The 15,110-nt window shown below is 41.7% G+C and overlaps 1 protein-coding gene across 1 annotated transcript in view; it reads right to left on the reverse strand.

The window, feature by feature from the left end:
• si:ch211-214p13.7 (uncharacterized) overlaps nucleotides 1-15,110 on the reverse strand; it is a 55,886-nt gene that overhangs the window by 24,907 nt on the left and 15,869 nt on the right. Inside the window, exon 2 of the mRNA XM_060833015.1 lies at nucleotides 5,816-5,838. Within this exon, the coding sequence (XP_060688998.1) occupies nucleotides 5,816-5,838 (23 nt within the window). The remainder of the gene's footprint in view (nucleotides 1-5,815; nucleotides 5,839-15,110) is intronic.

Raw genomic sequence — 15,110 nt, forward strand, 5'->3', positions numbered from 1 at the left:
ACATGTGCACACATATTTTGTGGGGTGAATTTATACATTGCAGGGTTACATTGTACTTTGCTCAAAAACTGCATGCATTCATGTTATCTCACCTTTTAGATTAGAATCAATCTAAACATCATGGCATAGACAAAGAACACGCGGCCAACACCTTCAACATTGTCTAGCTATCACCATTGTTAACAGCTAACCCGAGAATGCAACTTTTTAAAATAAAGGTTTTGTGATTTACACATGAAAGAAGTGAAACTATCACGGTATTCTGACAGATGAAAGGCTTAACAGACGATCAATTTTTCAATGTACAATTTCAGTTACATCACACTGTAAATTTTTGCTATAAATTCTATGTGTTAGGATTGAGCCCTCCACTAATACCTGATGAAGGAGCGACGCTCCAAAAGCTAGTGCTTCCAATTAAACCTGATGGACTATAACCTGGTGTAGTGTGATTTTTAACTTTGTACACCCTAGTCCAACACCAGCATCTCCAAATCATAGCTTGTGAGACATCCAAGCCAGGAAGGGAGGTGAAATAGTGGCTGAGGAATGGAGTTTGTGGCAGATCCTAAAGACAATGCCTGACAGTTTATCAGTCCTGATATGGGGACCAAAAGTGGGTCCCCAATACCTGAAAGTGAACAATAGGACTAAGGCAGCAAATTGACCTTTGAAGGTCATTTCTGAAGCCCCTTAGGATCTGCCTCATTGAAACTGATGAACTCTTCATAAAGTGGAATGTCATGCTAATGTCAGTAGAATTGTAACAACTTCATAAAATGGTCACTGCCATTGCAGCAATTGACCAATAACCCTGGTAACAGAAACTCTGCAGATCTCCCTCCACTGCCTTTAGCTACCATGTTACAAACCCTTTCAGTCAGGCCTGGTAAAATTCCAGTTGATGTCTTTTGTCTTTTCATTTAGAATTATAGAGTTATACAGTGTGGAAACAGACCCATCGGTCTAACAAGTCCACACCAATCATAATCCCAAATTAAACTAGTCCCACCTGCTTGCATTTGACCCATATCCCTCCAAACCTTTCCTTTTCCTCAAGTAATCCAAATGTTTCTTAAATGTTCCAACTGTACCCGCATCCACCACTTTCTCTGGCAGTTCACACACAGACAACTTTCTGTGTAAAAAAAGCTACACCTCACTTCATTTAACTCTTTCTTCTTTCACCTTAATAAAATGCCCCCTAGTTTTTTAACTACTCCACCCGAGGGAAAAAGACCATGGTCATTCACCTTATGATTTTCCTCATGATTTTATAAACCTCAGTAGGGTGACCTTTAACTTTCTACACTCTCAATCTTTCTAGTCTATTTTTGTACCTCAAATCTTCCACTCCCAGCCACATCCTGGTCAATCTTTTCTGAAACTTCTCCAGTTTAATAATATCCTTTCTATAACAGGCGATCAGAATTGAACACAGTACGACAAAAGAGGCCTCACCAACATCCTATATAACACCAACATGACATTCCAACTCCGATGCTCAAATTGAGTAATGAAAGCAAGTGCGCTAAACACCCTCTTAATGACCCTGTCGACCAGTGATGCAAATTTAAAATAAAATGTACCTGAACCCCTATGTCTCTATCTTTTACAACACTATCCAGGGCCCCAGCATTAATTGTATAAGTTCTGTCCTTGTTTGTATTACCAAAATGTAATTCCTCACATTTATCTAAATTAAATTAGTGGGCGGCACGGTGGCACAGTGGTTAGCACTGCTGCCTCACAGCGTCAGAGATCCGCGTTCAATTCCCCCCTCAGGCAACTGACTGTGCGGAGTTTGCACGTTCTCCCCGTGGGTTTCCTCCGGGTGCTCCAATTTCCTCCCACAGTCACAACATGCTAAATTGCCCGTAGTGTTAGGTAAGGGGTAAATGTAGGCGTATGGGTGGGTTGCGCTTTGGCGGGTCGGTGTGGACTTGTTGAGCCGAAGGGCCTGTTTCCACACTGTAAGTAATCTAATCTAAACTCCATCTGCCACTCCTCAGCCCCTTGACCCAATTATCAAGATTTCTTTGTAATCTTATATAACTTTCTTCATTGTTGTGGTTCTGCTCGCCGAGCTGGAAGTTTTTGCTGCAAACGTTTCGTTCCCTGGCTAGGGAACATCATCAGTGCTGTTGGAGCCTCGTGTGAAGCGCTGCTTTGATGTTTCTTCCGGTATTTATATTGGTTTGTTCTTGCCGCTTCCGGGTGTCAGTTTCAGCTGCAGTGATTTGTATGTGGGGTCCAGGTCGATGTGTCTGTTGATGGATGTTCTTGCCGTTTCCGGGTGTCAGTTTCAGCTGTAGTGGTTTGTATATGGTGTCCAGGTCAATGTGTTTGTTGATGGAGTTTGGGGATGAATGCCATGCTTCTAGGAATTCTCTAGCTGTTCTCTGTCTGGCTTGTCCTATGATAGTGGTGTTTTCCCAGTCAAATTCATGTTGCTGGTTGTCTGAGTGTATGGCTACTAGAGATAGCTGGTCGTGTCGTTTTGTGGCTAGCTGATGTTCATGGATGCGGATTGTTAGCTGTCTTCCTGTTTGTCCTATATAGTGTTTTGTGCAGTCCTTGCATGGTTACCATGCAAGGACTGCACAAAACACTATATAGGACAAACAGGAAGACAGCTAACAATCCGCATCCATGAACATCAGCTAGCCACAAAACGACACGACCAGCTATCTCTAGTAGCCATACACTCAGACAACCAGCAACATGAATTTGACTGGGAAAACACCACTATCATAGGACAAGCCAGACAGAGAACAGCTAGAGAATTCCTAGAAGCATGGCATTCATCCCCAAACTCCATCAACAAACACATTGACCTGGACACCATATACAAACCACTACAGCTGAAACTGACACCCGGAAACGGCAAGAACATCCATCAACAGACACATCGACCTGGACCCCACATACAAATCACTGCAGCTGAAACTGACACCCGGAAGCGGCAAGAACAAACCAATATAAATACCGGAAGAAACATCAAAGCAGCGCTTCACACGAGGCTCCAACAGCACTGATGATGTTCCCTAGCCAGGGAACGAAACGTTTGCAGCAAAAACTTCCAGCTCGGCGAGCAGAACCACAACAACGGACACCCGAGCTACAAATCTTCAATCAGATTTTAAACTTTCTTCATTGTCCATTATAACACCAATGTTAGTGTCATCTGCAAAATTACTAACCATAGCTCCTATGTTCTCATCCAAATCATTTATATAAATGACAACAAAAATGGATCCAGTACCAATCCCTGGGGAACATCACTGGTGACAGACTCCAGACTGAAAACAACCCTTTACCACCATCCTCAGTGTCCTGCTGTAAAGCCAATTTTGCTAGGCATGCACATCCTAAATCCCATGTGGTGTAATGTTACTAATTAGTTTATCATGCGGAGCTTTGTCAAAAATTTTCCTAAAGTCCAAGTAATCAATGTCTACTGCTCTGAATCTTTTTGGTTACTTCATTAAAAAAATTCAATCAAGTTGTGAAACATGATTTTCCTTGCAAAAAACCATGCTGACTATCCCTAATCAATCCTTGCCTCTTATTATAAAGGTGTAGGTATGTGTACTGTACCGTTAAGAGCGAGAGGATGCTGGCAAGGACTGACTGAAAGCACAGAATGTGCTGAACAATTTTAAAATGTAATACTTGATTGAAACAAATAGCTGGAGTTGCATTGTCAAGGAAAAAACAAATTCAAATTTGGCCAATCAGTTTAAATTATGCCCCAGATACAAAAATCCAATCGAATTTGAATTTTACCATTGGGATGACATCAAACCAATGAACCAATAAAATATCTGATGTTTTGGGGTATAAAGTCAGACATTTTGAACAGTTAGGGAGAGAACTGCCAACAACAGCCAAGCAAGCACCAAGACTGCCAACAGAATAGCTCTCTGAAAGGTACCTGCCCATAAAAGATTTGTGCAGAATACTGAAGCCGACTTGGAAAAATCTACGGAAAAATTTTGAAATCCAACAATGATAACTGGTTTCGAAATGAATTTGTCATAAATTTAAGAGGGAATTTATCAGGCCAGTATTGTAGAGACGGTGGTAAAAGATAAGTTTAACAGAAAGGAGTTATAATTAGTTGTTGTTTTAATGTTCTCTGTTGGACTTAATGAACAATATTATTAATTTTTAGTTCAAATAGTGACATCTGGGATAGTTCTCTGCCTCTTAAAATTTAACAGATTTCGGTATGAGGTGAGCTTCTCTGTGGGTTGGGTTTAAACTAGCAGAGGGTTTATCTCGTGTTGTAACACTCTCCAAACCATGTATATCCTCTTTTTCAGAATCACCTCCAACAATTTAACCACCACCAATGTCAGACTCACAGGTCAATAGTTTCCAGACATCGCCTTACAGCTTTTCTTAAACAATGTAAATACAGCAGATGTCTGCTGATCCAGAAGTGTATGTTAGAGAAACTGTGTGACAAATCAGAGATAGTGGAGGGCTCAGAAGTGCTGGTGTTGGTGTGGAGCTGGGTGCATATGTTAAACCCGATGTTCTGTCTAATGAAGAAATGTTGGAAAAGTTGAGTTTATACTCATTGGAGTGTAGAGGAGTGAGAGATGATCTTACCGAACCTTTAGGGCTCTGCCTGGGTAGATACTAAGAGGATATTTCCCCTTGTAGAAACTAGGACTGCTTTCAGAATATGGTTTCCCTTATATAAAAGAGATGAACCTCTTCCATGAATCATGAATTTTTACAATTCTTTACCCAGGGAACAGAGGACGTTGGATCATTTAATACATTCAAGGCCAAGTTAGACATGTTTTGATCTATAAGACAGCCAGATTATCAGGGCACACAAGAAAGCGGAGTTGATACCAAAAATCATATTTGGCAAGGCCTTACATAATTGTGGAGCAACATTAAGAGGCTAAATGTCCTACTCCAGCTCCTATCCCTTACATTCTCACATGCTTTTGCCAAGGGCAGCATTTAGATGAGAAATAGATTTGTGCCAAGGATAGATCCTTTTGGGGAGCACCATATTTATTGGTATGAGACTACAGATCATTCTCTGGCTAAAACTGAATATATAAAAAGAATGAAACCAATCGTGGGCAGTCGAACTTGACAGATGATGAAGGAGAGGCATAAAAGGAAGAGAATGTGGCCAAAAATGTCAGAGGCTGTAGATGCATTAAAAAAAATGACCACAGACAAAGCCAACTAGAATGTCATTTGTGATTTTGGTACGGTCGATCTGTGTTGTGGCAGGGATAGAAAAATGATAGGAATTTTCAATGTATGTTGAAATGGAACATTGCAATCCACTACCAATTAAAATATACATAGATTTTGTCACTAAAGCCCTGATAGCAATTGTGAATCATTACTCCAAGTAAAGCAGAGTCAGCATGAGTCATTACAGAGAAATTTCTGTTTCATTGTAAATGCAATATTAAGAATAATATTTATGAGGAAGTTTTAATTCCTGAATTCACTTCTCACAAACTAATTTTACTGATTCTTTTTTAAAATGTCACATGTCCCAACAACTACTTGCATATTTAGGCCATTTTTACCACCAAACACCATCTATTTTGAAATCAATAAAATTAGCATAAACCAAACCTGCAACTTGCCCAGGCTGTATAGATTAGAATCACATCTTTTGGATTTATCCACTGAGCTACAAGAAAAGTCACTTATGATTTAACATGACAATGTCTTATTTTTCTTTGATATGAATCTACTTTAATTGGAAAACCATGGCACTGTATTCTTATGCTGTAACTCAATTGCCAAATGAAATGAAACTCACCCAATTCTTGGTCATTTTCCTTTCTGAAAGAAAAGGTAAAAAACAAAATTAATATACTCTTGGTTTCAAAATATTACCTTTCATCTCAATCTTCTGATTCAAGGCATTATCTAAACTTCAAGCAACATTTACTGCATTTGTGAGACTGATAAAGAAACAAAATGGTTCACTATACAGTTTCAGACCAAATAAATATATCAATGTCAACAACTATATTCAATTGCAAACATTTTACCAAATATAAGATGAACCAATGTACCGTCTGGAAGGGTATCAAATCTAAAGAAGTATTAATGTTGGAGGGGCATGCTCACGAGCATAATTGAAGAGATTATTTTAAAGGTGGGATGTGGTGCAGAAAAACAGAACAAAATGGAGAATGTGGCAAAATGTAGAAAGTGTTGCCACTGAGGGTGAATTGGTGACAAGGGTAATGCAATATTAGCAGAGTGGGAAGTGAACTGATATGAACAAAAAAGTAGGAGGGAGATTGTAAAGGCCAGAGGAAGCACTTGAAGCCTAAATGTGAGACTTGAAATTGATGCGCTGATATTCAGGGATCCCATGGGGATCTGCAAAGACTGGAGGAATAAATGTGTGGAATTTTATACAAGATAGGAGACAGGTAGCAGAATTTTGATTAAGTTAGAATTTATAACCAGTGTGAAGGATGTTAAAAGGATGATAGATGCATGAATTTCATTGAGTGCAGAGATGAGCTAGGAGCATGGGCGTTTATCTTGATAATGGAAGTAGGTAAATGATATTCTGCATGTTGGGATAAGCATTGAGCAGGTAAGGGCGGTCCTTATATGTCAATCAAACTGAGCTGAATTAGGGATCATGCAGGAGAATTTCATCAGGTGTTAGCATCCATACTTTCTGGTAGGTAAACAGATTAGATTTCATTTTGCAAATATTGAATTACAATTAATTCTGGCTTATCTACAACTTAATTTTGAGCAAGCTCAGATGGCACAGTGGCTCACTGGTTAGCACAACTATCTCACAGACCCAGGTTCAACTCTAGCCTCGAGCAACTGTCTGAGTAGAATTTGCACATTGTTCCCACCACCCGCACCCACCCCCCAACCCAACTTTTGCGTGTGTTTCCTCTCAGTGCTCCGGTTTCCTTCCACAGTTCAAACACATGCAGGTTAGGTTGATTGTCCAGGGATGAGCAGGCTGGGTGGAATAGCCATGGAAAATGTAGGAATGGGATAGGGTTGGGATGCTCTTCGGACAGGCGGTGTGGACTCAATGCGAAAGCAGCATTCCACATGAGACACTTCAGCACAGAACTGCGCAGAGGGAGGAAGAACTCGTGAGGTGCTTTGGTAGTATCCATACCTCTGAGCCAGGAAACCTAGGCTTAAATCAACTCAGCAAGTCAGACAATAGAGAAGACCACAGTTAATGTCTCAGTTGGATGACACCTGATGAGAAACCAAACAAAAATTGCTGGCTAACCTCAGCAGGTTAGTCAGCACCTGTTAAGAGAAAAGTAGAGTTAACATTTCAGTTTCAGTGACCCTTATTCAGAACTGATAGAAAAGGTTGGTATATATATTACAGGAGGAGTGGGAGACGGAGTGAACAATAGGTGGAGATGGAGAGAGAACAACAAAGTTGAAAACGTGTTGCTGGTTAAAGCACAGCAGGTTAGGCAGCATCCAAGGAATAGGAAATTCGACGTTTCGGGCATAAGCCCTTCATCAGGAATGAGGAGAGTGTGCCAAGCAGGCTAAGATAAAAGGTAGGGAGGAGGGACTTGGGGGAGGGGCGATGGAGGTGGAATAGGTGGAAGGAGGTCAAGGTGAGGGTGATAGGCCGGAGTGGGGTGGGGGCGGAGAGATTAGGAAGAAGATTACAGGTTAGGAGGGCGGTGCTGAGTTGAGGGAACCGACTGAGACAAGGTGGGGGGAGGGGAAATGAGGAAACTGGAGAAATCTGAGTTCATCCCTTGTGGTTGGAGGGTTCCCAGGCGGAAGATGAGGCGCTCCTCCTCCAGCCGTCGTGTTGTTATGTTCTGCCGGTGGAGGAGTCCAAGGACCTGCATGTCCTCGGTGGAGTGGGAGGGAGAGTTAAAGTGTTGAGCCACGGGTGGTTGGGTTGGTTGGTCCGGGCGTCCCTGAGGTGTTCTCTGAAGCTTTCCGCAAGTAAGCGGCCTGTCTCCCCAATGTAGAGGAGGCCACATCGGGTGCAGCGGATGCAATAGATGATGTGTGTGGAGGTACAGGTGAACTTGTGGCGGATATGGAAGGATCCCTTGGGGCCTTGGAGGGGAGGAGGTGTGGGCGCAAGTTTTACATTTCCTGCGGTTGCAGGGGAAGGTGCCGGGAGTGGAGGTTGGGTTGGTGGGGTGTGTGGATCTGACGAGGGAGTCACGAAGTGAATGGTCTTTGCGGAACACTGATAGGGGAGGGGAGGGAAATATATCCCTGGTGGTGGGGTCTGTTTGGAGGTGGCGGAAATGACGGCGGATGATTTTCAACTGTGATCTCCAGCATCTGCAGACCTCATTTTTTACCCGAAGAGAACAACAAAGGACTGGATAAAGGTCCCTCTGTGAGAATGAGTTTATCAATTTTGATGAAATGCCAAATTGGGCCTGAAATGTTGACTCTGATTCTCTCAATATAGACACTGTCTGATCACTGTCAGTAATTCCAGCATTTTGTGTTTTTTTTCAGATTTCCAGCATCACTGGGATTTTGCTTTTGTATATCAATCATGTTTTGCTGCAGTATTTTCTCATATTGATGAAGGGCTTATGCCCGAAACGTCAAATCTCCTGTTCCTTGGATGCTGCCTGACCTGCTGCACTTTTCCAGCAACACATTTTCAACTTCAGTATTTTCTGTCATGCTTTCTTCTTGACAAGCTTTCCCTCTGGAATCCTTTCCATTGTACCCAAGGTGGATACTCCAAAACCTTTGTTTTTCCTGAAAGCTGGACATCCTTGAAGGTCTGGATGGATGGATCTTGGTTACTGAAATAATAAGTGGAGTTTAACATCTCCACCAGGTCAGCGGAGGAAGGATGTAGGTCTTTGATTGTTTTTGCCTCAATAAAGCATCTAAGTGAGGAGTAGATTTGGTGATTATTTCTAGACTTAAGGTAACATCAAGATTTTCAGTGTGTGTTCAGGTCTGTGATCTTTTGTTTCATTATTCCTTACAAATTGCTTTTTATATAAAAGAGTGATATGAGTCTCAGGTTCGATTCCAGCCTCGGGTAACTGTCTGTGTGGAGTTTGTACATTCTTCCCATATCTGCATGGGTTTCCTTCGGGTGCTCCGGTTTCCTCCCATAGTCCAAGTATGTGCCGGTCAGGTGAATTGGCCATGCTAAATTGCCCATAGTGTTAGGTGCATTAGCCAGAAGGAAATAGGTCTGGGTGGGTCACTCTTTGGAGGGTTGGTTGGGCCGAAGGGCCTTTTTCCACACTGTAAGAAATCTAATCTAATCTTAATACTAAGTGGTATAACCAGTTGACAGCCTTCTAAATAATTGCATAAATATTTATAAACATTGCTCAATGTCAGTCCTGATTTAGCATTCTTCATTCGTGAAAGTCAAGTTAATAAAATGAAGCTGTTTATGGCAGGACCTCCGTGAAATTTCCCCATTTCTCAACAATAATTATGAGTTTTGTTAAATAAGCTCTTATGCAAGACACTGCAATAATTTTCACTGGTTTGATTATACTTTTCATAGAAATTTGCTACTAAGGATTGCAGAAGCTCTTCAATCTCAGGGAGTAGCATTAACAGATGAACAGAATCACTGTTAAAAAACTTTCAGATACATTTCGCAAAACTGGCAAACATCATAAATTTGAATTGTATTCAATAAATATTTTGTTAGAGCAATACCTCATTTTAATGCCAAGCTAGAATTTTAGAAAAGTTCTATGGACACAAAAATCTAGAGCCAAATTATCCAAGAAAAGGTAATGGATCGATATTGCTCATTTAATTGCTATTAAGTGTTTTGAAAGTTATGGGAAGAGGAAGACACAAACTGACATCTGACAACATCAGAGTTTTTGAAACAGAGAGAAACTAGGAGACAGGTTTCCTTTTATGTTCTTGATGAAATTGCATCTGTCTTTAAATTCCAGAGCAGTGGGTTTGTTCGAAATCAGTGACAGCAAAAATTTGTCCAATGGTCATAAAGTGCCAGAAAAACTCAGTATCTGGAGAGGGAAGCAGAACTGATTTTTCAACTCAAATGTGATTCCTTAAGGATGTTAGTGTTTAATTTGAGTTTTGAGTGTTGCATCATTATTTCTGGTCATTCTCATTACTGAATGCTAGATATGGTTTTCTCAACTTTATAAGACATACCTCTGGAGCTGGTGGGACATGACCGCTGTGTCACAGACCCTTACCCTGAATAGTAGAGTAGCCGGTTAGAGATAGTTTTACACTTAATGCATATCCCAATGTTGAATGAAAGTAAGTGACACACTTTTAATAGTCACAGAAGAAACACTTCAAGATATAGGTGACTGAGTGGGTGTCACATCAGATCAGGCAGACAGGGTCTAATCTTGTTTCCCCCATTGAATTTGATACGGGAAGTGGACATGCTGCCAAAACACCCCCTGACCCCACCTTCCATATCTACCTATCACCAGAGATCTCAGACCTCTGTCTGAAAGGAGATGAAGGCAGCAATTTTCCCTTCCCTGCAAAGGTCTGGAGCAAATATCTCTATCCATGTCACTATCCATGCAGTGTGGTTCTGTATTGTCAGCTGCCTTTTAAAGTCCAAGTGATGGTGGTCTATTTAGGAATATGCAAGGAGTGTTGAGATCTTCTGGCTACAGCGAGTGGTAGAATCAGACAAGAGGGATGGTATTGGGGCATGGTAGTTCATTAAAGTGTCAACTTTGAGATGAGAGCACAAGAAAACCCACGAGCTGTCACGGGCAGGAATCTCCAAGAGGTTCGATGGAAGTGAGACAGCCAAGACTTAGTCCAGGGTCACCTGAATAAAAGTGGAAATTTGAGGCAACCATACAGGCTGCCTGGTTTTGTCAGGTGATTATATCTGTCAGTTTAAGGCAGTAATATTGTTTTTAAAACCACTTTTAACCCATGGAAGTCTCGTCTATTAAAGTCAAATGATAAAAGCTGAATATTGAGAAACCATTTTCATGATAATTTTAACAATATGAAAGAAAAAACTCCCACTTTAACTTTACTGTACTTTAACCTTATCGAGTTTTTTAAAATTATTTTATAGGATGTGGATATTGCTGGCAGGCCAGTTTTGTTTTGCATATTTATTTTAACTATTGTGTCTGAGTGCCCATGTATATATTTGTTCTACTTTTTTGTCATTTTTTACACTTTACAATTGATTGTGTTCTGCCTTTTGAAGTTTTAAGATAGATCAGTCACAATCTGTTACCAATATTCAGAAAAGCAATACTCCAATTTCTGGACAGGTGTAAATCCAATGAAGTGCAAATTACCATCTTATTGGAAATTATAAGTATTGGAACTCTCATCACCAGACCTGGGGAACATCACTAGAGTTTCCTGAGGGGGTGGGTCAGTGCAAATTTGATTAGCACCTGAAAACCAACACAGAGAACATGAATCATACAGTCTACCATAATTGTTCCTTCCAAATCAGACAAAATTATAGAATGCAGCCAGCACTTAACAGGCTACTAAAGAGGTGAAGTCCTCAGCTACTACAAGTGAATGTGAAGCGAGTATATCTAAAAGCAACCTGCAGTACCTAAAGCCAGGTAAGAGAACAGGTAGGTGTATTCTGGTTGCAACAGGTTCTGTAGCTGGTTGGAGAAGAGTGTGTTCTGAGCAGAAAGAGTACTGAAGAACGGTGTAACAAAACAAGGTTCATGCTCAGTGGTAAAACATTTCTGCGTGCCTTGATGCTAGAGGTTCACAGCAAGGAAGGCCATGAAGGGCTTCCAGGCAAACACTGAAGAAGCAGTGGCAGTCAATAATAAGATCAATGATATCCCATGTGAGATGAGGGTCAGCGTTTGCTTCTTTAAATGTCATATCCTTACAAATGAACATCGAGTCTCAAGGACTGTTCCTGTCACCACCTTGCCTTCAGTCACATGACAATAAGCTCTACCGGCCACATTTCATACCTCATATTCCGAGCTTCAGCTCCTCCTTTCACACAGCACTGCTGCAAGCATCGTGCCCCCATTTTTCAGTTTCCACACGCAACCAGCTATGCTCGCCACATCAGTCAAGCGCATTGCACCACATTCTCATTTCCCTCTCCGTTATTAGACAAGTCAACCCACAAGCATGAGCAGCAGGTGTAAACTAGCAGGGCCAGGCACAGCTGTCTGCCCTTATGTGAAGGCAGAGACAATGCTCATCATTATCACAACAGCCATGGCTAAAGCTGGGACCAGCTGTAGGACTAAAGCCAGGATGACAGTATACTAATTAGAATCATAGAATGCCTATTGTGCAGATGGAGGCCATAAAGTCCTTTGAGTCTGCACCAACCCTCTGAAGAACATCCCACTTTGACTCAGCACTCCTTATTGCCATATTGTCACTGCACACCTCTTGGCACATGGGGAAATTTAGTGTGGCCAATCCATCTAACCTATACACCTTTGGACTGTGGAAGGAAATGGGAACACCCAAAGGCAGCCCACACAAATCCACGGGGAAAAAGTGCCATTGTACGCAGACAGTTGTCCAAGGCTGGAATCGAACCCAGGTCCCTGGCACTGTAAGGCAGCAGTGCTAACCACTGAGCTAGCATGCTACCCATTGTCATCTTTCTCACAGCCCACTCCCCCCTCATCCCACAATATCTTTTCATTTAGAAGATGCAGATGGTCTATTCATGCACCACGTGCTTTCCTGCCCCTCTCCTCAACGCAACTCTATCATTAAAACTTTCTCTTTTCGCAGACTGTAACTAGCCTAGCCAGTAATGCAGTACATTGGAAAAGGTGGAGAAATGGATAAGGAACAAGCACTGTTCTGACACTTTTAATCACCAACTCAATAGTACCTTTATTTAGAGGGTACCAATGTGGCAGGATCTGCACATGATGAGCCAGTGGGCATGATTGGCCTGCAGAGAGCTAACACAGAGAGAAAGGATGGCACTGGTGACAACTTCCTGAAGAGCAATTTACATTTGAGTTCTGATTCAGAAGAACAATTTACATGTGAGTTGTAATTCAGAAAACCTAAATGAGAACTTTGATGCATTGTCTACAGAAAAGGACAGATGAATATGAACACAGAAATGCTTGCTGCATCTGAAGGCTGACTGGAAAGCTTGTAAGTGATGCCCAGGAACATGGAGATGCTCAGCACAATGCTTACCTTTGAGCAGAGTTTGGAGCTCATTTTTTCCAGCATGAAAATATTAGACAATTCCAATTCTGCTTTTGAGGACGCAGCTATGACACAGTGCTTGATGCCAAAGTTTCAGTAATTATCTAAGTACAAGCAGAAAACATGAGAGGTTTGCAGTGGAAACCCAAACTGAAGCCATGAATGGTCAGCTTGTTGCTACACAAGTCCAGACTGCAACTATTCCAGCTATGAATGCGAGTGTACTCAGGGATTTGCAGGGTGCCACTGCAGTCCAGCAATCCTTTGCTCGCCACAATGCAGGAATTGCTGAGAATTTACTCCAGGGAATTTGGAATTGTTCCTTGGAGTACGATTCAATTGTCCTCTTTGAGAGTGACAGCTTTGTTCTGTTTCTGCTGGGACACTGCAACATTCTTGCTGTTGCCTTTCATGGAGTCCATCCAGACCACTGTTGCCCAAGCCAGTAAGGTGTAGTCTGAGACTGAGCCTCTTCGGTACAGAGCTGCTTGAGATTGGACTGCAAGACTCCCACGCAATGCCAATAGCCTTTCATCAGCCAAAACGCACAAAAACAGGCAGAAGAACATAGAACATTACAGCGCAGTATGGACACTTTGGCCCTCAATGTTGTGCTGACCTGTGGAACCAATTTGAAGCCCATCTAACTTACACTATTCTAATCTCATCCATATGCCTATCCAATGACCATTTAAATGCCCTTAAAGTAGGAGAATCTACTACTGTGCCCAGCAATGCATTTCATGCCCCTACTACTCTGAGTAAAGAAACTAACTCAGACATCAGTCCTTTATCTATCACCCCTTCATTTAAAGCTATGTCCCCTTGTTCTAGCCATCGCCATCTGAGGAAAAAGGCTCTCCCTGTCCACCCTATCTAACCCTCTAACTATCTTATATGTCTCAATGAAGTCACCTCTCAACCTTCTTCTCTCTAATGAAAACAGCCTCAAGTCCCTCAGCCTTTCCTCATACGACCTTCACTCCATAGCAGGCAGCATCCTAGTAAATCTCCTCTGAACTCTTTCTAAAGCTTTCACATCTTTCTTATAATACAGTGACCAGAACTGTACGTAATACTCCAAGTGCGGCCGCACCACAGTTTTGGACAGCTGCAACATGCCCTCATGGCTCCAAAACTCAATCCCTCTACCAATAAAAGCTAACACACCATATGTGTTCTTAACAACTCTATCAACCTGGGTGGAAACTTTCAAAGGATCTATGTACCTGGACACTGAGATCTCTCTGTTCATCTAGACTACCAAGAATCCTACCATTAGCCCAGTACTCTGCATTCCTGTTACTCCTTCCAAAGTGAATCACCTCACATTTTTCTGCATTAAACTCCATTTGCCATCTCTCAGCCCAGCTCTGCAGCTTATCTATGTCTCTTTATAACCTACAACATCCTTCATCACAATTCACAACTCTACAGACTTTAGTGTCATCCACACATTTACTAAACCATCCTTCTATTCCCTCAACCAGGTCATTTATAAAAATGACAGAAAACAGTGGACCCAAAACAGATCCTTGTAGCAACCCACTAGTAAGTGAACTCCAAGATGAATATTTCCCATCAACCACCATCCTCTGTCTTCTTTCAGCTAGCCAATTTTAGATCCAAAATGCTAAATCACCCTCAATCCCATGCCTCTGCTTTTTGTGCAATAGCCTACCATGGGGAACCTTATCAAATGCCTTACTGAAATCTATATACACCACTTCAACTATTTTACCCTCAACCACCTGTTTAGCCACCTTCTCAAAGAACTCAATAAGGTTTGTGAGGCACGGCCTACCCTTCACAAAACCGTGTTGACTACCCCTAATCAACTTATTCCTTTCTAGACAATTATAAATCCGATCTCTTATAACCATTTCCAACACTTTACTCACAACCAAAGTAAGGCTACAAGTCTATAA

The sequence above is a fragment of the Hemiscyllium ocellatum genome, chromosome 12, assembly GCF_020745735.1.
Source record: "Hemiscyllium ocellatum isolate sHemOce1 chromosome 12, sHemOce1.pat.X.cur, whole genome shotgun sequence".
Taxonomy (NCBI): domain Eukaryota; kingdom Metazoa; phylum Chordata; class Chondrichthyes; order Orectolobiformes; family Hemiscylliidae; genus Hemiscyllium; species Hemiscyllium ocellatum.